Source organism: Lissotriton helveticus, chromosome 11 (genome assembly GCF_964261635.1).
Source record: "Lissotriton helveticus chromosome 11, aLisHel1.1, whole genome shotgun sequence".
In the NCBI taxonomy this organism is placed as follows: Eukaryota; Metazoa; Chordata; class Amphibia; order Caudata; family Salamandridae; genus Lissotriton; species Lissotriton helveticus.
Window position 1 is genome coordinate 10,966,607 of NC_136072.1, and position 27,809 is coordinate 10,994,415.

General features: G+C 47.5%; 1 protein-coding gene across 1 annotated transcript in view; it reads right to left on the minus strand.

Moving 5' to 3' along the window:
- LOC144791846 (putative cation-transporting ATPase 13A4) overlaps positions 1-27,809 on the minus strand; it is a 446,251-nt gene that overhangs the window by 170,646 nt on the left and 247,796 nt on the right. Inside the window, exons 15-16 of the mRNA XM_078666631.1 lie at positions 20,309-20,395; positions 8,448-8,604 (exon numbers count right to left, since the gene is read on the minus strand). Coding sequence (XP_078522757.1) covers positions 8,448-8,604; positions 20,309-20,395 — 244 coding nt within the window. The remainder of the gene's footprint in view (positions 1-8,447; positions 8,605-20,308; positions 20,396-27,809) is intronic.

Here is a 27,809-nt window from a genome sequence, read left to right on the forward strand (position 1 = left end):
TGATCTGTTGGTGCCAGCGATCATCGAAGAGGAAGTAGTTGTTGAGTAAGATAAGATCTATCATCTGCATAACCATTTCATTTTGAGAATAGAGCTGGGCATCTTCTCTATCCAGAAATGATTGCACCGCTATTTTCCCATACACTCTGTTGATGCATGTATAGAGGCTGGTGACATCTAATGTCACGAACCTAAGGTCATCCGACCACTCGAAGTCATTGAGCTTCGTCAGGACGTCCTTACTGTCCTGAACATAGGAGGGAAGGCTCAGCACGTGTTTCTGCAGTTTGAGATCGACATAATGGGAGAGGCCTTCGGTGGGTGAGCCCACCCCCGAAATGATGGGTCTACCAGGTGGGAACCCCTCCCCCCCCTTATGAATTTTGGGGAGAATATATATACAAGGATAGGAAGGATTGGAAACATGTAAGAATCTAAATTCATCCTCTGTTAACAAACAGGAATCCTTCCATTCACATAGTCTCTGATTGATGGTATTCACAACAAGTGGTACTGGATTGCTCTTTATCTCCCTATAGTTTTTACCATCCGATAGTTGCCGTTTAATTTCACCAAAATAGTCCACCCGATTCATAATCACCAAACTTCCCCCCTTATCAGCCTCTCGTATCACAATTTCAGGGTCATCTTTGAGGTTTTTGAGGGCTTTTCTTTCAAGGTCAGTTATATTAGACCTGGTTCTAGTATATTGTTGGTTAGAGTTTTCCAGTTTATACAGGTCTTCAGTGACTTTTTTGTGAAAGGTATCTATATTAGGGTGGTAACCAAACGTAGGGGTAAATTTGGATCTAGGATGGAGACCACTATCATCTGAGATTTCTTGATCAATACCCAATTCAGCCATGAGGGCAGGCATGTTGATCTGTTCTTCCTCATCTAGTGTCATAAGACAATGGACAGCACGGATAGAGGCAACAGTGTGTTCACTCTCATCCATCCGAATGTTTGGAGCAGCACTACCAACGGGTCTATTGGAAAAGAAATTCTTCAATTTAAGGAGTCTGGTGAATTTAAACAGGTCAACATGTACATCAGTTAGATCACCCATTTGCGTCGGACAAAAATTCAATCCCTTACTCAACACTTGCATGTCAGTAGCATCAAGAATTTTATTTGATAAATTAACAATTTTTAGATCTTGTATACCATCAATGTTATTAGACACATTCGCAATATTGATTACTTCTTTGTTTTTACAGATTTGTCGGTTTTTCCTACCTCCTTTCCACCTCCTACCACCCCTCCTGGTTTTGGTTGTTCCCTCTTTTGTTGTAAACGGCTTGACATTCTTAACTTTGCTAGTTCCTTCTGGAACGACGTAGCACCCTCGCCTAAAGGGACTTCAGGTAGTGTGGTGGTAGAAGTGATACTACTAGTTGATGAAATGGAGATGTTGCTGACTGACCGATTATCGTCACCATCATCCCCATCTTCTCTAGATCTTTTCTTATCATCGGTACCTGAGAGGTTGTCGAATTTTTTAGCAAAAGTGTAGATGCGACCATCCCTGTAATCACGGTCATCCCTCTTGATTTTGCGTAGTTTTTTATCTTTAAGATAAATTTGATGATTATCCATTACCTTTTTCAAAATGGCAAAATTCTTTTCAGATAGATCCTTCTCTCCCATCTCCCCAATCTCCTTTTCTATTTGCTCAATCTCAGCTTGTAATTTTTCGCCCTTTTCTAATGAGTGTTTAATCAAGATTTTCATCATAATAGATGATGCTCCCTCTAAATTGCTCTCCCATTGTTTGAGGAGTTCTTCACTTAAATCCTCAAAAGTGGGGAAAATGAGTATCCTAAGTCCTCTAGGGACCTTCCCATTCTCCAGATATTGTGTCAAGGTTACACCATCCCACCATCTGCTTAACTCTAGTTTACGTAGTCTCTCTAGTTTTAGAAAAAGGGTCTTTAAACTTTTCTTGCCCGGTTGTTCCGGGGCAGGTACAGTTACGGAATTACTAGGTCCAAACAAATTGAGTGCCATCTCTTCTCGTCCATCGTTGTATCTAGCCATAGTACAGTGTTAACAAGTGTCACGGGCGGAAAGAGTGCTAGTCGATCCAATTTAAGTCCAAAGAGAAATGTTCCACAGCGGATCTTGTAGACAGCACCTCTATTTTCCAATGTCCCTCCAGTATCCAATTTGGTGTTGTGCTGATAACCTCCAGGACCTGCTGCGGTTTTGGTCCTACTGGAAATCCAGACAAAAACTTAAGAAACAGAACAGAGGCAGCACCAAGGATAAAGTAGCCAGGACCATGTAGTATCCAAAAATAAATTCTTTTATTTTCTTATTTATAGGACAGCCAACGCGTTTCGCTCCCCAACAGTGGGAGCTTCGTCAGGGCTGAAAACAACACAGAAATACACCAATATTAATAACACATACCACATACCAACATGACATTTACAATAGACAAACAATGTTTTCTTTAAAAAATACATTGCAGTTGTGCTTTGATCGAGACGAGATGGCCAAACTAAAAAGAAGGTCACAATAATAATCCTATATATATTTCTTGGAAAACATCTTGCATTCAGATCCAAATATCTAAACACAAAAGTCATACAACTTGATGGTTTATATAGGACATTGGTAATCAGAACAAAAATGTGAAAAGTTATGAAAATATTGAAAAAGAAGTACCTCAGATAACGCAGATAAAAATAGCCATTGAATGAAACCCAAGTAAGAAGTAAAAAAGAAAAGAGGAAAGCAAGAAAAGGTGAAGCAAAATGAAACAGAAATAGCCACTGAGTGAAACCCAAGTAAGGACAGGGCAGGAGTTAACACTATACACAAGACGTTCTCACCAAATATGTTGGTCAGAACTTGAAGCGACGAGAAATAACGTCAATGAAGTCGTCCGATCCAAACAGTACAGAAGCTGAAAATAGTACAGAAAATCAATTAATATATGGGAAATGATCCAGAAGTCTAGCCCTAACAGGTTTCTAAAGGCATCAGAGCTCCTTACCCTACTGGGATCTTTCGATATCCAGATAATATTTTAGCCACGTCAAGGGTATATATTTAAAAGACACAATTCGTCCAAGGAGTTCTACTGAATCAAAAGAAAATAAAGAGGATTGCAGTCAATGCACGTCAGAAATTTGATATAAAAAAGCTGGTTGCTGGCAAGCCATATTCTATATTAGCCATGTCAACGATATATACTTAAAAGACACAATTCATTCATGCAGTTCCACTAAACCAAAAGAAGATAAAGAGGATTTCAATCAATGTACGTCAAATTTCAGTGTTAAAAAAGCTGGTTGCTGTCGAGCCATTTTTTCAAGGTAGTCACAAAGGACAATATTATCTATATGTATGTAACATGCGGCGATCGGCATTCCTATTTAGCTCAGTTTTATAAAATTACTCACAAAATCAGTGTAAGATTTCTGGTATCCAAAGAAAAAGTAACTGCGCAGACCGTAATAAGCTGCCACCAGAATTGCTGTAATGAAAAATGAAAGAGAGGGGAGTACTGTATATACATACATTGTGAATCACCACCCTCCACAGTAATATCATCTATCCAAAGCATTAAATCACATGAGGGCATATCGACTGAAACCTAAAGGTTCTGCTGAAAAGTAGAACGCTCACAATCCCAGCGTGTGCAGACCCCAAACATTTCGTGACTTTTATAAACATACCCAAGGGTTACAGAAGGGGGAGTACTATATATGCATCCAATCCTAGCATATCCAGACCCCAAGCGTTTACATCTGCAGGGCTAGCTGATAGCCTGGACAATCGGACACAGAGAAAGAGGAGTGTCAGAGGGTGCGGTAGTGAATAGGGCGAAAGGGAGGTGTCGGGCGGGCACAGAGTGTGATTCTCAGGGAAGAGCAGCGCAGATGGGGGGAGGTTTATTGCCCATGCATAAGACAGAGAGCGGTGGTGACCAGTGCCTAGGGAAGATGCTTGCGTGGGTGAGGAGCCATGCTACGAATCGACAGCGTGCAGAGAGTGGGTCTGGTCAACACATCTAAAATGGCTGCCGTGCACGACAAAAGTGTGGCATTTCAAAAAAGGCAAGATGGCGCAGACAATGTTTTTCAACACTTCCTCATTTCCTTCGAATCGAACGTTAACAGACGTTGGGGCATATTACCAAAGTTAAGCGATATTTATCGCTAACGATGCTTACCAACCAATTTTTTACCACTAAGCATCGTCAGAAATTATCGAAGATAAACCTTGCTATTATCAAGGTTTATCGCAAATGCGATAATAAACGGCCGCAATGCATGAATATCGCTAAAAACTCAGCGATATTCATGCATTACCGAGCTAATGCTCTTAGCCATGTTATCCACCTCCCATTGGATAACATGGCTAAGAACTGCTCAGGGCAGGTGTTACTTTTTGGAGATATTCGCGCTTAGCGCGAGTATCTCCAAAAGTTGGTAATAGGAGATAGATATCTTGCATGTTGTAATGCAAGTTATTGTGGTATATGGAACTCATACCATAATCTCTCAGGAAAGCAGAAACTGATCCTTTTGGGACCGCCTAAAAAGGCCTAGGGGGTGAGGAGTACTCTACTTTGCCCCCTTTTCACGTTCCAAACTATTTTATTTTACTCTCTTCTGTAATTACACAAAATAGCAGCGATAAGATGCATCGGAGACACACAGTGAGAGAAAGGAGGCCGGAGATGAAGAAGAGATGTCAAATACACATTGGAGATAATATAGTGGCAGAAGAGAAGTAAATATGAGTAAACTTACCATGTAACATAAAAATGTTGCACTCTATACTATAAGTCTCATTTTATACTACAATCACTTCGCTACAACCTCATAAATTAAAAATAAAAATGAATAATGTCTCAAACAATTTTTGATTTCTAAATATAAATTTATTCTTCAGAATTTTCTAAATTTGAAAGAACTAGTAACATGTCCTCATCAGCAATGTCCTCATTAAAAGTCTCCAATGATGATTCTTGTAACTCTATGGTCTCCAAACACTCGATAAATTCGCCATCAAGAGATTGATCAAAAAAATCATTCAAGTCATCTCCTCCTTGTGACAATATTTCATTATTGGTGCTGTCAATTTCAATCAATGTAGTGGAATCATTCAAGTCATCTCCTCGTGACAATATTTCATTATTGGTGCTCTCAATTTCAATCAATGTAGTGGAATCATTCAAGTCATCTCCTCCTTGTGACAATATTTCATTATTGGTGCTGTCCATTTCAATCAATCTAATGGAATCATACAAGTCATCTCCTCCTTGTGACAATATTTCATTATTGGTGCTCTCAATTTCAATCAATGTAGTGGAATCATTCAAGTCATCTCCTTGTGACAATATTTCATTCTTGGTGCTGTCCATTTCAATCAATCTAATGGAATCATACAAGTCATGTCCTCCTTGTGACAATATTTCATTATTGGTGCTCTCAATTTCAATCAATGTGTTGGACAATTCAAAAGAAATTGCCACGGTCTCTTCATTGTGAGCCATTTTATTTTGAAATTGCTTGCTGTAAATTGCAGAAAAAAATAATCACTTTCATTTATCGTTTTTAGTAATACATAATATAAAACTAACTTTATCAAGTATTTAGTATAACAGAAGGACTGCAAATAAATAACAGAAAACATTTTTCAAATTATCTTCAAGTGTACAACATAGTTCCCCTTACAAATTAACAACTCACCTTTTTAAAAGTAGCAGAAGTGTTAGTACTGTGTAAATCAAACACCAGAAATTCACCACCAAAAATTCCTCACAAATGTACCTCAGACAGTAGTATCACAAAATGGCTGTGGTTTCCTCTCATTTGACATATATACATAACCAATTAACTTTCATCACACACAAATACAAAACCAAAGTAACATTTTAATTGGTTCTAAATTTCAACACTTTCAAATGTGTTTTCCCCATGCAATTTTCCATAGGACATTTACATACGTCTACAGCCTGAATGGCTGAACGGAATTACACCAAACTTGGCAAAATGGTACATCAAACCTAAGAGGTCAGGAAGGATCTACTATGCCCCCTTATGGTCATTTCCCCCTTCGCTTTGGCCTCCTCTTGTCTCTCAATCCTACCGAGAGACAAGATGGCGGCCGCTACGGACTGTTTGGAATGTTGACAGACGCCGGAGAACCAATCAGCTTCGCAAAGCTCCGTAACGCGAAAAGTACGCGAAGCGGAGCGCTGTTACAGATATATATCTTTTTTTGAACGTTAATTTCTCAAAATCCACTGGAGCACATATATTGAGACCTAGCAAAGGCACATCGGGCTACCAGTCCCTAATATTTTGCCAAGTTTCGTGCAAATCCATTCAACCGTTCGATTATTATTATTTTGTTTTTTTTTTGCCCCGCGGGGCCCTTTTAAAACCTCCACATCAAACCTAGGGGGTCAGCGAGGATCTACTATGCCCCCTTATAGTTATTTCCCCCTTTGTTTTGACCTCCTCTTGTCTCTCGATCCTACCGAGAGACAAGATGGCGGCCGCTACGGACTTTTTGGAATGTTGACAGACGCCGGAGAACCAATCAGCTTCGCTTCACAAAGCTCCGTTGCGCGTAAAGTACGCGTCCTGGGACGCTGCCAGGTCCGCTGTTACAGATATATATCTTTTTTTAAACGTTAATTTCTCAAAATCCACTGGAGCACATATATTGAGACCTACAAAAGGCACATCGGGCTACCAGTCCCTACAATTTTGCCAAGTTTCGTGCAAATCCATTCAGCCGTTCGGGCTAAAAGTGAGGCCAACCGCCCTATGGAAAACTCAATGTTAAAAACACGTTTTGGGACCCCCCTTTTTTCTCGGCCCCCCCTTGACGAACCCCCCCAAATTTTCAAGGGCTGCTCAGAAACAAAATGTGCCATTTTCCTGAAAATTTCAGCCAATTCCGTCCACAAACGCCAAAGTTATTAGACATAGAATTTTCAAAAATCCCATAGAGAAAAAATCCTAACTATATATACCTACTGGCGACCGCCAGTAGGTAATATATATATATATATATATATATATATATATATATATATATATATATATATATATATATATATATATATATATCCACCAAAAAGTTAGCCCCAACAGAGAGAAGCCACCGGCAGTAAAATAGTTCATCTTTATGTCGACAACTTGCAAGCAGGCTCCCCTCAGGAAACAGGCATCTTCATAAAAGCAAACAAGACACCTTTCAGGAATGCCATCCTTTCTTCAGTGTCGCTTGTGTAAAGAATGAAAAAGCTGTGTTTCTTGCGCACAGTTATATTTCATGTCCCTGTCCCGTTGGGTGTGGCCATCCTCGTGGTTCGCTGGGTCTTGAAGTGACGCCAAGGTAATCCCAAGTGAGTCCGCTTTTCCAATCAGGCAAATTTAAACAAAAATGTCTTACCCTTGTGGGTGGATGCTGGATCCTGTTGGGATGCCTGCCCCATCTTTCAGCTGCCAAATCTGAACATCTTGTCGGCACCAGGCTGGTCACTCACAACACCTGCCTCTCATGGTGCCTGCACCTCCTGGGCATCAGCACGGGCCCGCAAACAAGCGGTGGGCTTCACTCAGGCGGCTGGGCCCAACCGCTTTATGTCCACCAAAAAGTTAGCCCCACAGGATCCAGCATCAACCCACATGGGTAAGAGATTATTGTTTAAATTTGGCTGGTTGAAAAAGGTGGCCAGTTAGATGTTATTTATTTTCCATACACTTTTTAGTGTGTTTAAGTGACATTGTAAGCTTACAACTGCCTGTGATTTGATTGCTGCTTTTGTAGCTGTGATTCTATTCTTGGCTTATTCAAAAGTAAATAAATGCATTGTACAGCAGTGAGATGTGTTATATAAAACAACATCACTAGTAATACACCTGCATCTATAAATTGTTTGAAGTTTCAAATTGTAGTTGCAATCAAACAGGAGCCATGTCTAGGTGGAAGGCTATTTTATTTTTTCCTTCTCATTTCTGTGGCATATGCAGGCACCACACCTAACCGAGGCCAGAACTATTGTCTTTACCAATGCTTACTCTAAACTGTACTAAATGGTGTACCGGGTCCGTAAGGCAATATGTTGACAAGATGTTATCTTTTCAAAATATTATTTTTACATAACATTTCTATAATTTCTTGCTATTAATAATGCTGTTCACCAGCTGTAAACATGCAGTAGATAGTATTTCATTATCAACATTTCTCTGCAACTCTGTACAATTTCTAATGGGTTACATATGATAGGAAATGGAATATTCCCAAATGTGTGTGTTAATAATATTGCAAGGTACCCTAGCGTTCTGGAACTTTATATAGATGTTCAGGTGGAGGCCATCATGCTTACATATGGAGAAGGGGCCAGCAAATGTTACAAGGTTTCCTAATGTTGTAAATGCTCAGTGGTGAGTTGTTTTTTCTCTGAATACCTGTCTCAGGTCTGCAGAAGCTGATCACCTTCTCTGGTGCTCCTTTCATGAAGACCATGCACTGGTCGCCCTTAACCACCTGTGTGACAACCGACATCCTCTGTTGGCCTGAGGAAAATGGGAACTGGTGCACAATGGCAAGGCCTTCGACCGGCACCTAAGGACAAAGCAAAAAGCTACATCAGGATGATTTTGAACAATTAGATTAACTTTTCTTCTATTTCATGATTTCTTGGGCACTATTAGCTGTTCAGGACATATATAGCATAATGGAGGTATATTATATCATAGCACAAATGTCCTAGCTGACTTACCTTAGGTTTGAGCCATAATCAATTATTAGAATTGGGGTGACCTAGAGTCGCTGCTGGTTGTGAAGGTGACCTAGTGTCTCCGCTAGTTGTGGAGGTGACCTTTTTTGTGGAGGTGACCTAAAGTCTCTGCTGGCTTTGGAGGTGATGTAAAATCTCTACCGGTTGTGGAGATGGCCTAGAGTCACTGCTGGTTGTGGAGGTGACATAGTCACTACTGGTTGTGGAGGCGACCTAGAGTCTCAGCTGGTTGTGGATGAGACCTATAGTCTCAGCTGGTTGTGGGGGTGACCTAGAGTCTCTGCTAGTCGTGGAGGAGACCTTGGTTGTGGAGGTGACCTTGAGTCTTTGCCAGTTGTGGTGGAGACCTAGAGTCTCTGCTGGTTATAGAGGTGACACAGAGTCTCTGCTGGTTGTGGAGGCAATCTATAGTCTTTGCTGGCTGTGGGGGCAACCTCGATCTCTGATGGTTGTGTAGGTGACTCAGAGTCTCTGCTGGTTGTGGAGGTGACATAGTCACTATTGGTTGTGGAGGCGACCTAGAGTCTCAGCTGGTTGTGGATGAGACCTATAGTCTCAGCTGGTTGTGGGGGTGACCCAGAGTCTCTGCTGGTTGTGGGGGTGACCTAGAGTCTCTGCTAGTCGTGGTGGAGACCTAGAGTCTCTGTTGGTTGTGGAGGTGACTCAGAGTCTCTGCTGGTTGTAGAGGTGGCACATAGCCTCTGCTGGTTGTGGAGGCAACCTATAGTCTTTGCTGGCTGTGGAGACAACCTCGAGTCTCTGCTGGTTGTGTAGGTGGCTCAGAGTCTCTGCTGGTTGTTGAGGTGACCTAGAGTCTCTGCTGTTTTTGGAGGTGACCTAGAGCCTCTGCAGGCTGTGGAAATGCACAGCAAACCGTAGGCCACTGAGGAGGAGACGTTTGTAGACATCTTTGTTTTAAAAGAATGCAATTTTTTTCACTGGTTTCTATGCATATTATATTTATATCATCAGACCACTGCTTGAAGAAAGACACTTACTTGTGAACTTTTTAGTGATGTTGTAAATCTCACTGCATTCATCAATTTATATACGCTTACTTTGATTAACTTACAATGTTGTACTAATTCGCTTGCTATTCAAATGAAAATACATTCATGGAACCTTTATTTGTTTTACATTTTCATGCATCAAATTGATTGTTTTCTTTCTACAAGTATTGATTTCCCTATCACCTCAAATATTTGTGCAATTGGATGTTGAACTTTTCATTTGCCCAACTGTATCATTTGTTAAAAATATTTAATTTACAATTTTTTTTTTAACTCATTCCATATTGCATCCAAAACTTGAAATTCACCTAATAAGAGTTTTATGCCATCTACGGCTATGTGTCTCGATTTGACTCAATATTATTTTCGGCTCATTTCCGCACATATTGCCTTGAATTTATGACAATATACATGACTCGGTCCAATGAATCTTGGCACGAGTCAATAGTTGCTTTCATTTTAAATTATAGTATCAAAAATAAAAGTGTTCTGTGTGTTCATGCCATGACTACATGTGGACATACTTAGACAAACATGTTAAAGGAACTGGATTCCTCTTGCTATGGTTCTATCCCGTAAATGTCCATAATATTGGTTATTTTCAGTCATTGCACCTCCCTTTGATGAATACCCCATTGCTCTTGCTCCTTTTAGTTCTGCTGCAACTCTCTTTAGTGAGTACCCCTTGTTCATTGACCTCCCGCTGCACCTCCTTAAGGAATACCCCATATTAATTGAGCTTCACAGCACCTCTCTTTAGTGAGTACCCCATATTCATTGCCCACTGCAGCATCTCTCTTTGGTGAGTACCCCATATTCATTGCCCACTGCAGCATCTCTCTTTGGTGAGTACCCCATGTTCATTGCACATTGCAGCATTTCTCTTTAGTGAGTACCTCCATGTTCATTGCACTCTGCAGCACCTTTCTTTAGAGAGTACCCCCACGTTCATTGAGCTCTGCGGCATCTCTCTTCAGTGAGTACCCTCATGGTCATTGAGCTCTGCAGCACCTCTCTTTAGTGAGTACCCCATGTTCATTGAGCTCTGCAGCACCTCTCTTTAGTGTGTACCCTCATGGTCATTGAGCTCTGCAGCACCTTTCTTTAGAGAGTACCCCCACGTTCATTGAGCTCTGCGGCATCTCTCTTCAGTGAGTACCCTCATGGTCATTGAGCTCTGCAGCACATCTCTTTAGTGAGTACCCAAGTGTTCATTGATCTCTGCAGCACCTCTCTTTAGTGAGTACCCTCATGTTCATTGAGCTCTGCAGCACCTCTCTTTAGTGAGTACCCCAATGTTCATTGATCTCGGCAGTGCTTCTCTTTAGTGAGTACCCTTGTGTTCATTGAAGTTAGTTGCCTCTCTTTAAAGAGTACCCCCATGTTTATTGAACCCTGCATCACCTCTCTTTAGTGAGTGCCCCATGTTCATTGAGCTCTGCAGCACCTCTCTTTAGTGAGTACCTCCATCTTTATTGAGCTCTGCCGTACCTCTGCTTAGGGAGTACCCCCATGTTCATCAAGCTCTGCAGTAGTGACTTACCACTAGTAATAAGGCCACAAACACAAGAAAGGGTTCAGTTAAGGTCTCAATAAATGAACCCCTTGCTCAACCCTAGGCAGCTATAAATCAGCAGGTAGGCCTAACTAAGAAGACATGTGTGTAAAGCATTAAAAAAATATATAAAAAGGCCATAACACACAATAAAAATCCAACACCAATTTATAAAAAAAAATGATATCTTTAGAAACAAATAGACACCAAAATGAAAATTATCTAATGTAGGAAACCAGAGATATGAATTATTAAAAAAATAAACACTTTCTAGTGCTTAAAAACATATATCCCCACTTTGGGACATCTGGTTGTGCTTGACTAGGACAAAGTCAAAGTTTGAGGCCAACCCCGTTGGAGCCCTAGTTGGATACACTAAGCGGGAGGCCTCAGTCAAGATGTTATCTTCACTCTAAGGCCCTAATTATGATGCCGGTCAAACCACAACCGATAGCCTGTCGGTTGCAGTCCAACCAACATCTATCTATGCAACCCTACCACCTCATTATAATACGGTGGTCGGAGGCAGGAGGCGGAGGGTCCGATCACTGCTTATCTGATGGGCTCAAGAAGCCCGTCAGGGCGAGGGCTGGAAAGTAAATGACTACAATGGGGTGGTGCCTGCTCAGGCACCGCCATCATGATTACAATGCCCCTTTGAGGCAACCTTTCAATGGCGGTCTGACCACCATTGAAAAGCTGTCGGAAATGGAATTTGGGAGGCCCTTCACAGTGAGGCCTTGAGAACACATGGGTGCCCCTTAAACATCCGTGCCCTGTGTGGCAGCCACCACATAATGCCTGCCACATGGTGCATGTATGTGTGCAAACATCCATTTTCCCAATGCGTGTTGTGCTGCAGATCTTTTCTGGCCGCTGCACAAGCTGCAAGGGAAACATTGATGTTTCTGGCTGCCTCTTGGGTGGTCGCATCATCATCATCATTGTCAACCGACTTTATTTTGCATTGAGACAATTCATAAAAGTATACAATCAAAAAGGGCATTTCATTACAATTGAAATTACATTTAAAATCCATTTAAAAAGATCAAAAATGGGGGGCGTGGCCAAGGCGGCAAGCATGGCGGACGCAGCTTGAGTGAGCTCCGTACCGCCTGTGCATTATCCGCGCCATTTATCCTGCATATCCCCGACCTGCGGACTCCCAGACCAGACGCTTAGCTGCCGGTGGCGGAGGGGCGGCTCCGGTTGCGATTTGGGCACATACCGAGCATGCGATCCGACGCTGAGAGCCTGACAAGGTGGGGCCTGCGCGACGTGCTGAAGCCGGGACCTCGAGTTTCGAGAGGTCCGGCCGGAAGTGACATGGCGACGGGGTCGGCCGCGAGGCCTGAGCCGGCTCCCCGGACCTACTGACCCCTACTTGGGACCGGAGGACTCGAGGGCTCCGAGAACACTGCGGAGGCAGCCTGGAGCTGGACCACAGACGATTGTGAGGTGAGCTGGCAAGGGGAGACGAGCGCCACTGAGGAGGGGGAGACACTCATCGCCACAGGCCGAACCCATTCGGCGGCCGAGTCGGACCGCGGGGGCCAGGGGTCCCCGGAGTGCTAGGGGGCTCTTGCCTTCGCCCCTTCTCCCGGGGGCACCCCTTTTCTTGCAGACTCCCCCCCTCTCTCCCATCCCCCCCTAGCGGTGACGGACCGTGGGTCTGCCCGGACTAGAGCGGGCTACTGCCACGGGCTGAAGGCGAGCTGCAACCGGATCCCGGTTGCCCTCTAACGGCCAGACTTCCCCCCCTATTGGCCAAGGCTCTCGACGATCCTGTGGTGCAGGGCCTCCTTGGGGGTCTCCTATTCCTGGACTTGCGATCTGAGTTGAGGGCATACTCCTGTGGCTGCTACAAGGGGGCTGTGGTGCACTGCAGGAGGACGATTCCACAAGCAGCCACGCAGACATCCTTGGACACGTGCCTAATTTCCCTCTGAGGTCAGGACGCGGCAGGGATCAACTCACGGGGGTCCCTGGCCGGAGGGGAGGCTACCAGTGGCCGGAGGGTTCTTGGACGCCGGGCCCGCTCCTCATCATGACGCGGGGCGGCAACAGTGGAGGTACTACGAAGCAGGGCCCCATCGATAAATTTACGGGACCGAGCGGTGGAGCAGGAGCGTCCGGGGGCCAGCCTGGCTCAGGACCTGGCCCGGATAATGCGGCCCTGATGGCGGCGATCACGCAATCGAGGGACATGCTGGACACAAAAATTGGGGCTGTTGGGGCCGATATTACGCTGCTCCGCCAGGACCTACGAAATGCTGTGGCCAGAATCACGGAAACTGAAACCAGAATCACGGAGGTGGAGGACGACGTGGTCATTCTTAAGAAGAAGGTGGCCACTCTGGAGGGGCTACAGAAGGGCCTAGCGCTCAGGGCTGAGGACGCGGAAGGACGGGCCAGACGAAATAACCTGCGATTCGTGGGTCTGCCGGAAGACTGCGAGAAAGGCAACATGGAGGCATTCCTGACACAATGGCTGGAGGGGTGGCTCCCCCCGGACTCCCTTTCACGGTGCTTCATTATTGAACGGGTGCACCGTGCGCTTCTCCCGAAACCACCGCTGGGAGCTCGCCCCCGTCCGGTCATCGCCAAACTGCTTAACTACCATGACCGTGACACTATCCTCCGTCAGGCGCGAGCTAAGGAGCCCCTGATGTATGAGAACCACAGAGTCCTGATCTTTCCGGACTACACAAAACTGGTACAGCAACAGCGACAATCCTTCACTGCAGCGAAGGCTTGGCTACGAGAACTTAAAATCCAATACGCCCTGCTCTATCCGGCCCGCCTGCGTGTAGTGTTTCAGTCCAAGACACAGTTCTTCAACACTCCGGAGGAGGTCTTTGAATGGACAGATGAGACGCTCAGAGTTAAGGTGCATACCCCCCGAGACGCAACTCCGATTCCTCCTCTGCGACGAGAACCTCGAGGACTCCCAGGAGATCGGGTAGCAGAAGTAACTGGAGGGCACGCTCTCAGAAGAACCGACCTCCCACAGATGGCGTGTCGGGAGGCGACGACGCAGCGGAGGCCCCGGCTCCGGAGCCATGATGATACTTAACGCCTTGAAGCTCTCTAATGGACACCACCATGTGATTTGCTGCATGACAGTGGTGTGGGACGAGCTGTTGGTCGGGGAATGCCCATAAGTGGGTGGACATCACCCAGAGAACTAAAGTAGTTAGTCGGGTTACGGGTTAGTTGGGGTTGGGTTGGCAGTTGGTGGGGATCCATTGGCATAGAGGGTTGGGGGTCTCCCGTTGGGGGCTGAAGACTGTCTATACCGCGACAGATACTTCAATGTTACTGAGGTATAGGGAGGGGGGTCGGGGGGAAAGACAAAGTTGGGGACATGGAGGGGGTTGGAGAGTTGGTGGGGGTACATGGGATCGGGGGGCGGGTTGGGGGAGGGGGTTTGTGGGAGGTGGGATGGTTGTTTTCGGCACAGTACACGTTCAAGTCTGGTTGCTATCACTGGAGTTTGTGTGGCCTCGAGAGCTCAGGACTTTGATCTATTCGCCTATAGATGGCGGGTGATACACATGAGACTAGTCCCCCACTGGCGTTGTTTCGAGTGGTGAGCTGGAACGTCCGTGGAATGCTTGACAAAATAAAGAGGGGTGCGGTATTGCGGTTGGGGAAGAGAGAAAGAGCGGATGTGCTCTTCTTGCAAGAAACTCACCTTCTGGGCAACAAAACACTTAGCTTACAATGCTATGGCTACCAACAAGTGTTCCACGCAGGCTTTGTGATGGGGTCACGGGGAGTGGCGATTCTGATACATCACCGACTGGCCTACACACATGAGACGCAATGGGTGGATGCTCAAGGTAGATTTGTATTTATTAAAGGAATGGTGGGAGATGAGCCGATGGTCTTTGGCAGTGTGTATGCCCCACCCCCACTGCAAGAAGCACTCATTGAGAAGTTGTTTGATGTCTGGGCTGCCATACCTAGTGTGATGTCTGTAGTGGGTGGAGATTGGAATGATGTCATGGATGGACGCATGGATAGGTATAGATCAGATGGGGGGCCTATGACACACGTTCCCACTAAATTGAATGGTATGGTACGGGGGATGGGTTGGATCGATGCATGGCGATACCATCACCCACATAGCCGAGAATATACATACGTCTCAGGGGTGCACAAATCCTTCTCCAGACTTGATTGCTTGTTTGTTCCTAATAACTGGATGGGGAAAGTAGCCTCTTCGTCTATACTCCCGCGTGGCCTGTCGGATCACTCTCCAGTTGCAGTGGATGTGCATCTTGGTAAGACACGACAGCCATTTCGGTGGCGTTTGTCTACATGGCAGCTACAACAAGACGACTACAGGTCACACATGCGCGAAGCCATCTCTCGGTACTGGGACTGCAATGATCAGCCCGAAATGGACGCTATAACCCTTTGGGAAGCTCTGAAACCCGTGCTCCGGGGGGTAGACATCGCATGGTGCGCGGCGGCGCGTAAGGCCCGCAGGGGAGAGATAGAGGAGACTGCACGGCGGGTTCGGGACCTTGAGGGAGAGAGCACTGCCGAGGGGCCTGTGGATACCGTTGAGCGGTTGTTACTGATGCAGCAGACATATAACTCTCTGCTAATGGATGAGGCACGCCAACTGTGGCTGGCTACACAGAGTAGAATTTATCAGTGGGGGGACAAATCCAGTGCTATGCTGTACAGGCTCTGTCAGGGAACTTTCCATGCGCAGACCCTACCGGGACTTCGCGATGAGGCAGGGGAGCCTATGACGGCCCCAGTGGAACTGGCGGCCAGCTTTGCCCGATACTATGAAGCCCAGTACGCCCCGCGAGAGATCATACCTGAGGCAGACGTGGATAAATTCCTAGCTGATCTCCCGCCACGGGCTCTCTCGGATGAGGACCGTGACCTACTGGACCACCCACTGTCCTTGGAAGAATTGATTGCGGCACTCAGGGAACTGAACACTGGTAAGGCCCCTGGGCCTAATGGGTTCCCATGTGAATTTCTGAAGACATTCCATGTTCAACTGGGGGCGCGATATAGACAGGCTCTGGAGGCGGCCAGAGACCGTGGTCGCCTGCCGGCTGACTGGCGACACGCCGAGATTGTAGTCTTCTGTAAACCGGGAAGGCCCCCGGAGCAGCACGCGTCGTACAGACCGATTTCGCTCCTGAATGTTGAAGCGAAAATACTGGCGAAGGCCCTGGCCAATCGCCTTCTCCCGTATATTACAGACCTGGTTCACCCGGATCAGGCCGGCTTTATGCCCCATAGGGCAACAAGGCACAATATCCGGCGCGCGCAGATGGTGATAGAGGCGGCCCGAGCTGCCGAGATCCCGACAGCGCTTCTCCTGGCTGACATTGATAGAGCCTTTGATTCAGTCAGCTGGGTCTATCTTCGTGCGCTTCTAGCCCGCCTAAATTTTGGACCTCGATTCCTTTCGTATCTGCACTTACTATACACGGACCTGACGGCCTCGGTGAGGATAGCGGGAGCGATCTCGGACCCCTTCCCCATAGGCCGGGGCACCCGACAGGGTTGCCCCCTATCACCATATTTATTCGCCCTAGCCATGGAGCCGCTGGCGGCATGGGTGAGAATAGACGCGCAGATGCGGGGACTTGAGTGGGTGCGGGGACCGTCTGATCGTATTGCACTGTACGCGGACGATGTCCTTTTCTTCCTCACAGACATAAATAAATCTGGACCCAGAGTTCTAGAAATAATGCGAGTATTTGGGGAGGTATCTGGCCTGCACTTGAATACACGGAAATCCACGCTGTGGGTGCTGGGAGAGCGCGGAAGACATGGGCCCTGGGCGTCAACGCTGCAGGAAGCGGCGGGAGGCATCAAATATCTTGGTGTATTCCTTACGGACATTCCGGGGATAGCCTGGACCCGCAATGTGGTGCCGGTTTGGGACCGAGTACGATCCGATATGAAGATCTGGTCCAGGATGCCCCTAAACATATATGGCCGCTCTGCCATTTTTAAGATGGTGGCTCTCCCGCGCCTTTTATACCAGTTGCAAAACCATCCATACCCGATTGCGCCTCACTGGTTTAGGCAAGTGAACTCTGCACTGAGCCAGTTTCTCTGGGCTGGCGGGGTGGCCAGAGTGGCGCTCCGCACCTGTTTCCTTTCCACGTATTGTGGGGGCCTGGCGACTTCGGACATCCTATCGTATTACCAAGCATCCCATCTTCTTATACTAAACGACTGGTGGTATGGGGACCGGGGTGACCCGGCTTATGCCCTTGAAAGGTACCTGATGGACCCGGACACGCTCCATACCATCCTTTACTCGGCAGGCAAACGGAAAAAACTCCCAATGGTTACTCAAGTGGTTTTCCGAGTGTGGCGTGGAACCCTACGCCGTATGGGTTGGTGGAACGTATTAACAAAAGAAACGCCCTTGTGGCACAATGGACGTTTACCGGAGCTCGCGGCTCTCCAGGGGTTCCGAGGCTGGGACGACATTGGCATCTCGACGCTGGGCCACGTTATGAAAGGCACGACCCTTAAATCGTTCCAGGCTCTGCGAGATGAATACGATATGCCACAGACCCAATTTTATAAGTATTTACAGTTCCGCCATGCTCTGTCCCCCTCGTTAATAGGTTTAGACACGCTACCCGAATTTAGCCCCGTTGAAGCCAAGGTGTTTATGGGGGAATTGGGGGACAAGAAAATCTCCAATATATATCAAACTCTGGTCACGCACTGCTCTGCTTCACTGGATAAGTTACGTAAGGTGTGGGAGGAAGATATTGGTGCCTTGGAGGAGGATGACTGGAGGGAGGCCTTAGAGGCTCCACGAGGGGCGGCTGTTGCGGTGCGCTTGAGATTCATTCAGTTTAAATATTTGCATCGTGCATACTACACCAGAGAACGGTTGTGGCGAGCTGGTCTGATTGCCTCCCCTGAGTGCCTGAGATGTGGTAGCACGGTAGGCACGTTCTTACATACAGTATGGTTGTGTGTGCGGCTGACACGGTTCTGGACAGGTGTGTGGGACTGCCTGTCCGAGGTGCTGGGCTGGGACCTCCCCCGCTCCCCGAAACTGGGCCTCCTTCACGTAATGGAACAGGTGGGAGGGAATATTTATAAACGCCATCTACTGCTCCAGGGCCTTACGGTGGCCAAGAGAGATGTAGCTCGTGCCTGGAAAGACCCCAGGGCTCCGGTACTAGAGGTGTGGAAGAGAGGGTTGGACTTTACCATGGGACTGGAACGTCCGGTCTTTGAAGCCAGAGGTTGCCCCCGAAAACACTTTAAAATATGGAAGCGTTGGGCAGAATATAGAGGGCTCTGGCTGGAACCGCCAGTGCAACGGGACTCCGATGTAGAACATTTGCAGATTGACTCTGGGTGAAGAGGGCTATGTACTGCTTGTGACTCCAAGAACTAATACTTTGAATCGTATGAACACTGTGCCGGGGGGGGGGCTCCGGGAGGGTAGGGCCAGGGAGGGCGTGGGGGGAGGGGAGTTGGTAGGGATCCTTTCATCCCAAAATGTTGATTGCAATGCTATTATTTGTTGATTGTCTTCTTTGCTCACTGAACCCCTGATACATAGGGGACGGTGTCCTAATTGTATGCTAGTTCAACGAAATAAAATGTGTTCTGAAAAAAAAAAAAAGATCAAAAATGATGAATACAGTAAATGAGCCAATGGTTTTAAGAACATCAGATTAAAACAAAGATATAACAGCAGTCTCGTGTTAGAGCAGGTACTTCGATAAAACAGCAGACTTAAGAAGTGACAGATGTTGTACTATCTACCTTGCGGGTTTTCAGGGCAGCCAGCAAAAATTAAGCAAGAACATAACAAACTATTGGCTTTTCTAATTGATAAAATGTGAACAGGGCTATGCCTGTCATGCGCAGTCAGAATTTCTTTAAAAGTGGGATAATAAAAGTCTTCCTCTCTAGAGCATGAAGCGGGCAGAAGAATAAGAAGTGAAAGGTTGATTGGGGTGCCATGTTGTTACACAGACAAGACAGTAAATTGCTTACAGAAAATGTATTATTAGGGTGACCCAGCATTATTGGAATTTAAAAATTTAGTAGAAATTTTGACTAAATAAAACAATGCTGGTTGTTCTCAACAAACCCTAAATAAGAGAGAGAATGATTTAATATCTGCGGTATATTAACATAAACTTTTACAGAGTATTTCTCTGGATGACCTTCCCACTAATCCTGAATCGCTTTATTGAGGTAAATGTCCTTTAATATAGATTCATGAAAGTGTTCACAGGGGGTCGGTGTGTCGTATAAATAGGCCAGTTCTAGGGTAATTACATTTTTCCTGACATACATTAACCAAGGAATTTTATTAACATGGTACAGTTTCGGGATATCAATCAGGATTTTCTGGTTTAGACCCACTGTGCCCCTATTCTATACTGAAAGGGAAAGAGGCGCAAATTTGATGACATCAGTAATGAACGGCATTTCAATTTCTTTATGTGCGAGAAGTTACTGCAAATCTGTAAGGATGTTCTTTTCCTTATCCCATGCTTCTAGTTTACTTAATAGAAGCCTGCCCATAAATGTAGCTGTGCTATCGAGGAAGGAGATGGGACAATAGTTTGCTGGCATAGAGGCGTCCCTTTTTTAGAAATTGGATTATGACAGAGTTCTTCCAAGATGGAGGTGGACCTGCCTTGGTTATCACATTAAATGCCACTGTTAAAATAGGGGGCCAGAAGGTGTCCCTTCATACACAAAACAATCCTGACTGTAACGTAGGCACCCTTGCACCATGGTGCAAGGATGCTTGTGTTGGCGCTTGGCTGCCATAAATGCACCAGTGCAGAGGGAGAGTAGTGCACCATATCTTAGTAGATATGGCACATTGCTGCCTTCTCCATGTGACGCAGCACAGCCAGTGGTCTTGCTGCATTGCGTTGCGTCCAATCTTTGTGAGTCTGCCGTCCCATATGGAAGTACCTTGGTGGCCTTTGGTCCTGGTTTGAGAATCATTGAGGATGTTTGCTTCCCTGTGACGTCTTCATTGATACGCTGATCCTCAACCTCCTGGCAGCAAAAAAAGAAAAATAATAATTTAGGGCAGTAATAAGAAATGTACCTAATATAAATATATATATATATATATATATATATAAAACACACAAACACGGATATATATGTATATATATTTTGATAAATTTGAATATTTGAATCATAAACTCATATACATTTGTAAATTACATGTAGTGCTATAACACAACAATTCTATCTGTAAATGTTTCAAGATAGTGCAGTTCATTAAAAAAAACCATCAGACATTTGCTATGCGGCAGAGCGCAGTAGGTCCTCAGTATTTAAACAGTGTTTGAAGGCTTTATTGCAACTAAAAGTGCCCCTTTTTATAAAAATGGCCAGAATTTTTTTGTCTTTCCTCTTTAGCCCATGGACAGTACAAAAAACAAGAATTTTCGATCCAGTAGGTATGGCTTTAAAGGAATGTTTTCTGCTAATGGGAATCCTTACAAGTAAATAGCACAGGAATAGATGTGTACCTGTGCGGAAGCAAAAAACTGTAGAATAATACTGGTGTATTGGTGTAGGTTGAAAGGGCAGGTGACCGTTGTACAGTGAAGCCAGAGATAAACATACATTTAGGTTAATTACTGCTCTCCTCCCATCTGTGCTGCTGCCAAATATTATCTAGTTTTCTAAGACACTTTTACAGTGTTACAAATTCATATGTGTGCCCCAGAGAGTTCATGCTCAGGCAGCTGAAAATGATCAGAGCTGTGTGGCTGGAAAGCAACTCTTTGTAGAAGCAGGCAACTCCTGCCCAATTAAAACATGTACTCCATGCTCCCAATATAGGCGTGAAGCCAAAGCCCCTCCCTAGTGATGCTCACTTAAGTGTCCGGCAACAGCTGTGCTGTGGAGCCAGACCATAAAGGAATGATATAGTTTAATTTTGATAATTGACCAGACTATATTGCTGTGGTTCCTGTGTGGACTTAGCCCACCATCTCCTGATGGAACCAGCAGGAAGTGCATTCTTAGGACCCTCAGTTCTTTCACTTGTTGATTGTTTCATGCTTGACATCTTACACGCGTCAGCGAGAAGATCAGGAGGTTTGATGCAAACGAAGGTGATGGAGTCAATGACATGTGATATAAACTGAACCTGCCTCTTTTAGATAGTTTGAGAGCCGCTTTTGAGTCTATGTTAATCCATTCTGTAGTGACTTCTAGATCTGCAATGGCTTTGTTTAGTTGTAGGGTCCAAGTCGATTTTTAGCACGAGGAGTTTACCTTGCACTCTAAAATCAGCACAAATGACACCATGTGCAGTGCAAGAGGGCCCTGTTTGTTTCTACCACTTGTGTAGATGTTCTACTTGAGCGGACTACCGCAACCACCTGCATTGAGAAATTACACAGGAAGGGGTCTAGTGTATGATTTACCTTGATCGCGCTTGCCAACTTAACTTTGGTGAGCTGCACAAGAGGAAAAAATCCCCTCTGCTTCCGGGAGTTTTTCGGAATTGATTTATGCGGTGTACAGAGTAGGCTAAAATCTTTGAACTCCACCTGCGGAGCGGAGTTTACTGCCCACCCCATGGGCAAGAAACCAGGCTCAAGTCAAAGATGACTCGTACTCGAGGGGGCGTGGCTAGCAGCCTACGATGGCGGCCGCAGCTTAGAGAGGCTCCCGAGACGAGGCGGCTTCCCGCTGTAATCCGACATATAAATCCTGAATTTCACAGTGCCTGACGGGGTGGACCGGACCCGGAGTCCTTGCGGCACCCAGCGCAGCAGTTTGGAGACGACGACTGCCAGACCGTAGGTCCGCAACGCTTGGCGGAGCACAGAGAGAAGTGGGGCCTGTCGTCGGCCTGCAGGCAGCGGAGTGGCGGCCGGAACGAGGCCGACCGGAAGCTGCCCCTCGACGGCGGTGTCTGGCCGGAAGTGCCGGCTCCTTGGAAACGCGGGCCGAAAATTCGTGGGGTTCCCTCCGGGAGCCCGGTGGAGAAGGCGGGACCCCGCGACATCCAGCGGCGTCCAGCGCAGCCGTATGGTCAGGCTTGGGGGTGCAAAAAACGCCACAGATCCCAGACTCGGAGCCGCCATTTTGCGCGCTGAACGCGCATCGCGCCCTGAGTCCCTGCAGCGGATGCCTTTGAAGGGCGGTGAACAGACCACGCAACACGGATTGGCCTCCCGGGAGATCACGCGAGGGTCCGCTGTCCCAGCGACCTCACCTTTAGCGGCGGACAGAAAGAGAGGATGTCGCAAACGGCAGGTGCGGTGAGTCGGACACCCCCCCCCCTTCTCCTGAAAGAACTTACCGAGGGCGGTAGGAACCCTGGTGGCGAACAGGCCGAGGAGACTCCACGAGTCAGTGGAACGCAGAAGCACGACCCGGTGCCTGTTGAGACCCGCGACACGCCACCTGCTTTAGGATCGGCGGGCAGCCGGAGTTGACTCGCTATAGAGTGAGGAACCACATCAATTCTCACTCGGGTACTTAACACCCTGCCTGGCCTGGCGTGGAGATTGAAAGTAAACCCACCAACCAGGGACACGCAAGAAACAACTGCCCTCACTCACTGGGGACCAGGTTGTGAGTTACGGAGTGACCTGTCCGCATTGGCCTCAACACCGATCCCTGGTGACTACCTGCTCCGCCGAGGCATTTTGCATTATGTCACACAGAGGCCTCCGACACAACGCTACACAGGCCAAACTGGACAAATTCGCCTATGAAAGGCATTCTCCTCCCCAGGAGCAGCGTAAGAAGGCGGGGAAATCGATGGAGACAGAAGGGGCGAAAAAGGCCACAATTGAAGATGTCCTGGCGGCACTGGCCCAGGTACAAGCGACAGTGGGAGCTACAGCCACTGAGGTCACCTTCATACGGGCAGACCTCCAAAAAATGTCGGAGAGGGTCAAACAAGTGGAGGTTGTCACCAAGTCATTGGTCGAAGATGTGTCCGAACTGCAAACGGCGATGGAACAGCTACAAACGGACAACAAACTGCTCCGAGACAAACTGGACGACCAGGAAGGTCGCTCCCGGCGCAACAACGTCCGAATTTTGGGTGTGCCAGAATCGGAAGATACAGGGGCAATGGACCTCTATGTAGAGGACATAATCAAAACCAGGCTGCAACCTAAGGGACTATCGAATTTCTTTTTGGTGGAGCGGGCCCACAGGGTACCAGGAGGAAAACCTAAGACAGGGGGCCCACCTCGGCCAATACTGGCAAGACTGTTCAATTTTAGAGACCGCGACGCCATCCTACAGGCCGCGAGAGTGGCGCCTGACATCCAGATCCAGAATTCGAAAATAGCGTTCTTCCCGGACTACACGGCGGAGGTCTCCAGGAGGAGGAGGACGTTTCTGGAGGTCAAAAAAACGTTGAGGGAGAAGGAATTGCCATACTCGATGCTATTTCCAGCCCGGCTGCGAGTGGTAGCGGACAGGAAGGTGTGGTTCTTCGACAACCCAGACGCAGCACGGGACTGGCTTGAGGGATGGCGCACCGTGGACCATCAGCGGAAAACACATAGACCGAACCACGACCGTGGAGGAAACAGCGGGACGGGCTCACAAACATCTGGTCGAGATGGAGCGGAGAGATCCCCCTCTCATGGAACTGCAGGAGCTGGCGGAGAGGAATGACCCCGACTCTGTGAGCAACGCGGCTGGTGGTCGCTGACCACTGACACTCCATCTACATGCTGCATGTGGACTCTGGCGAGACTACCCCGAACGCACGCAGGGATGGCACCTGCTCGGGGAGACACTCTCCCCCCCTACACGCAAGTACTCTGGTTGTGGGATGGGTCAAGCACTCTGCTCAGTTGGGGGGGCGGGCAGTTGAAAGTCCGTTAGGCAGGGATGCAGGGAGGGGGGGTTGGGGACGGGGTTGTTTTTTTCAAGTTAGGAACACACATGTACGTCAACGACGAGGAATACGCCTCCACACGAATTGCTGCAAGGCAGGGTGAGAGGGCAGGGGTCTACAGCTCCCATAAGGACCTTTAGCACTTTCCTACACGCATCTACATCCAGCTCCCGGAGCTCACTTACCCATGGGGATACCATGGACCCCATCATACCCAATGGCTGACGTTCCAATTCCTGACAGGAGTGGAGTAGACGTTGTTACACAGTGCCCCTCTTTACGCCTCATGACCTGGAACGTGAGAGGACTGGGGGACAAGGTGAAACGAGGGCTGGTACTAACTGCGCTTAAGAGACAGAGACCCACTATAGCACTACTACAGGAAACTCACCTGACAGGGGGGGCTACCAAAGCCATGGATAGATGAGGCTACAAGATGGTAGTCCACTCTGATTTCACGTCCGGCTCCAGAGGGACCGGTATCTTGCTAAAGAAAAACACACGGTTTATCCCCCTATCTACTAAAACTGATGATCAAGGCTGCTTCGCAGCCCTGCAGGGGCAGTGGGAGGGGAAGCTTATCAACCTCGTGTCAGTCTACATTCCACCGGCATTACACTCGGTACACCTCCCTAAGTTGGGTGACTTTCTTCTGGCTCTCCCCGAGGGGGAAGTTGTCCTTGGGGGGGACTTCAACGCAATTCTAGATACACAACTCGATCGGTTTCCAACGTTAGTCCCAGCGGGAGGGATCCCCCGCCTCCAACGGTTCTTAACAGCCATGGGCCTGATTGATATCTGGAGGCACCTCCACCCCGGGGTGAAACAGTACACCTTTCATTCCGCGGTGCATGGGAGCCTGTCAAGAATTGACCACTTTCGGATCCTGGGAGATGGTCTCCGACATGTGGACACGATGGTGATTCACCCTCGAGGGATTTCGGACCACTCACCAATTACTCTCACACTCTCCTCCCACGAACGAACGCACAAACGCATATTTCCCATACAGGCTACATATCTCAAGATCCCCCAGATTCGCAAAGCTCTTAAAAAGGCAACAACACAATATTTCACTGAGAATGTCCACTCCGTGCACTCCTCGGAGATACTATGGGAGGCATATAAAACGGTATTACGGGGGCAGGCCATTAATACCATCACGGGCTACAAACTGGAACGGTCTAGAGAGCTAGACGAGATAGACTTACAATTGCAGGACTTAACAACGACACACGAACAACACCCCACGCCATCTACCCTACACGCACTGACACTGCAACAACAGCTATATAATGATCATCTACGCATTCACGTAAAAGGGCATCTAACAGACACTCAAAATAGGATCTACGAAGTGGGCGACAAGGCGGGAAGACTGCTGGCGTGGCTTGACAAACGGGAAGGGGGTTCTAAGGGTATCCAACGTTTGAAGGACGAATACGGGGAGGTACATACTAACCCGGGACGCATTGTGGAACTGCTTGCAGCCCACTTTGAAAGGGTTTACACCCCTGAGCACGTGATTACTACCGAGATGGCCAGAGAAGTGTTAGCACCGATCGCAGTCCGAACACTGACTTCGGAAGAGTCATGCGAACTAGAAACAGACTTTACCGCTGGTGAAATCCAACAGGCTATTCATGCGTTGAATCCGGGTAAGGCTATGGGACCTAACGGTATACCTATAGAATGGTATCAAACAGCGCCCGAGACCCTCAGTGCACATCGGCTGGGGATGTTTAAGGAATGTCTGGAGAAGGGTACACTTCCGCCGGATCAGAGAACGGCGACTATAGTGGCCATCTCCAAACCTGGCAAACCACCTGAAGAATGCGCCTCATACCGCCCCATCCCTCTGCTTAATGCAGAGGCTAAAATACTGGCCAAACTCCTGGCAACGAGACTCTTGCCCCATTTACCATCTCTTATACACCCGGATCAGTCCGGATTTATGCCACACAGAAATACGGCGTTGAACCTACGCAGGCTGCACGGAGTATTGGCTAAGGCAGACTCGATTACGTCACAAGCAGTGATATTAGCCCTTGATGCTAAGATGGCTTTCGATCTGGTGGAGTGGCCATACTTGTTTGAGGCTCTGTCGCGCTTGGGATTTGGGCCCCGCTTTATTGAATGGGTCAAACTGTTGTACACTGACCCGGTGGCGTGGGTGGTGGCCAATGGACATATCTCGCGGATTTTCCCACTGGGGAGGGGTACAAGACAAGGTTGTCCCCTCTCGCCATTGCTGTTCGCGATCTCGCTGGAACCTCTTGCCACTCTCATTAGAACCTCGCCCCTACTTAAGGGCGTCTGCTGGAGGGAGGGATGGGAGGACCGACTGTCCCTGTATGCAGACGACATGCTGATATACCTAACTAATCCTGACAGTGGGGTGCCGGCCCTGTTGCATCTCTGTAATACTCACGGCAGAATATCCGGCTACACAATTAATTGGGGCAAATCGTAATTGTATGTTCTGAAAGGGCGGGTTCCGGCCCTGGACGCGGGATGTCCTCTGAAGATAGCGGGCTCGTCGTTTAAATATTTAGGCATTCAGGTTACCAGAGACCCCGCAGAATTCCTGGACAAAAATCTGAAACCCCACCTGGACAGGCTCAAGCAAGATGTCAAATTTTGGTCTGGCCTCCCCTTAACGCTCTTAGGGCGAGCTGCACTTTATAAAATGATGGCCCTGCCGAGATTTTTATATGTCCTTGAAAACACACCGTATCCGGTAGCCCCTAGGTTCTTTCAGCAGGTGGCTGCTCTTGTCTCTAACCTTCTATGGGGAAACCTCCCATCCCGCATCGCCCAATCCAAACTACATAGAGGTTGGTTTGACGGGGGTATTGCCCTACCCAACTTAAAATTGTATTACTGGGCGGCACACCTTAAACCCATCAACCAATGGCTCCATACCTCACATGCAGAGCCAGCATTTCAGGCAGACAGGGGACAACTGGGCATTGACAGCGTACTAGCTCCATTATACGATCACCGTAAAATTCTCTCCTTAGTGGGTCCCACCAAACTAACGGTAACGATCTGGCATGCAGCGACGGCAGTCCTGGGCTGGAAGGGAAGGATCACCAAGCTGACTCCACTGTGGGACTCTCGAATCCTCGGTCACATGAGGAACAGTAAGGGGTTTTCGCACTGGGACACTATAGGGATCTCCACCGTGGGCGATCTTTGGGACAAGGGGGGGGTGCTGCCCTTCACGAGACTGAGAGAATTGTATGAACTCAGCGAGAGGGAACTCTACAGGTACATCCAAATACGACATGCAGTGCTAGCGGTGTTACCCATAGACACAGACCTGCCCGAGTCTTCCCCGCTGGAGGATCGCCTCCTCACTGAATTTATGGTAGAATGCGCAACATCTCTTATATACCGTAAATTACTCAACAATTTACCAGACCCAACACTGTTATTGAAGGCAAAATGGGAGGGGGACACTAGTGAGATGGACGAGCATGAATGGAATGGGGCGCTGGCGTCACCTAAGGAAGTGGGCATCTCTGCGCGGCTGCGTCTAGTACAACTGAAAATATTACACAGGGTATATTA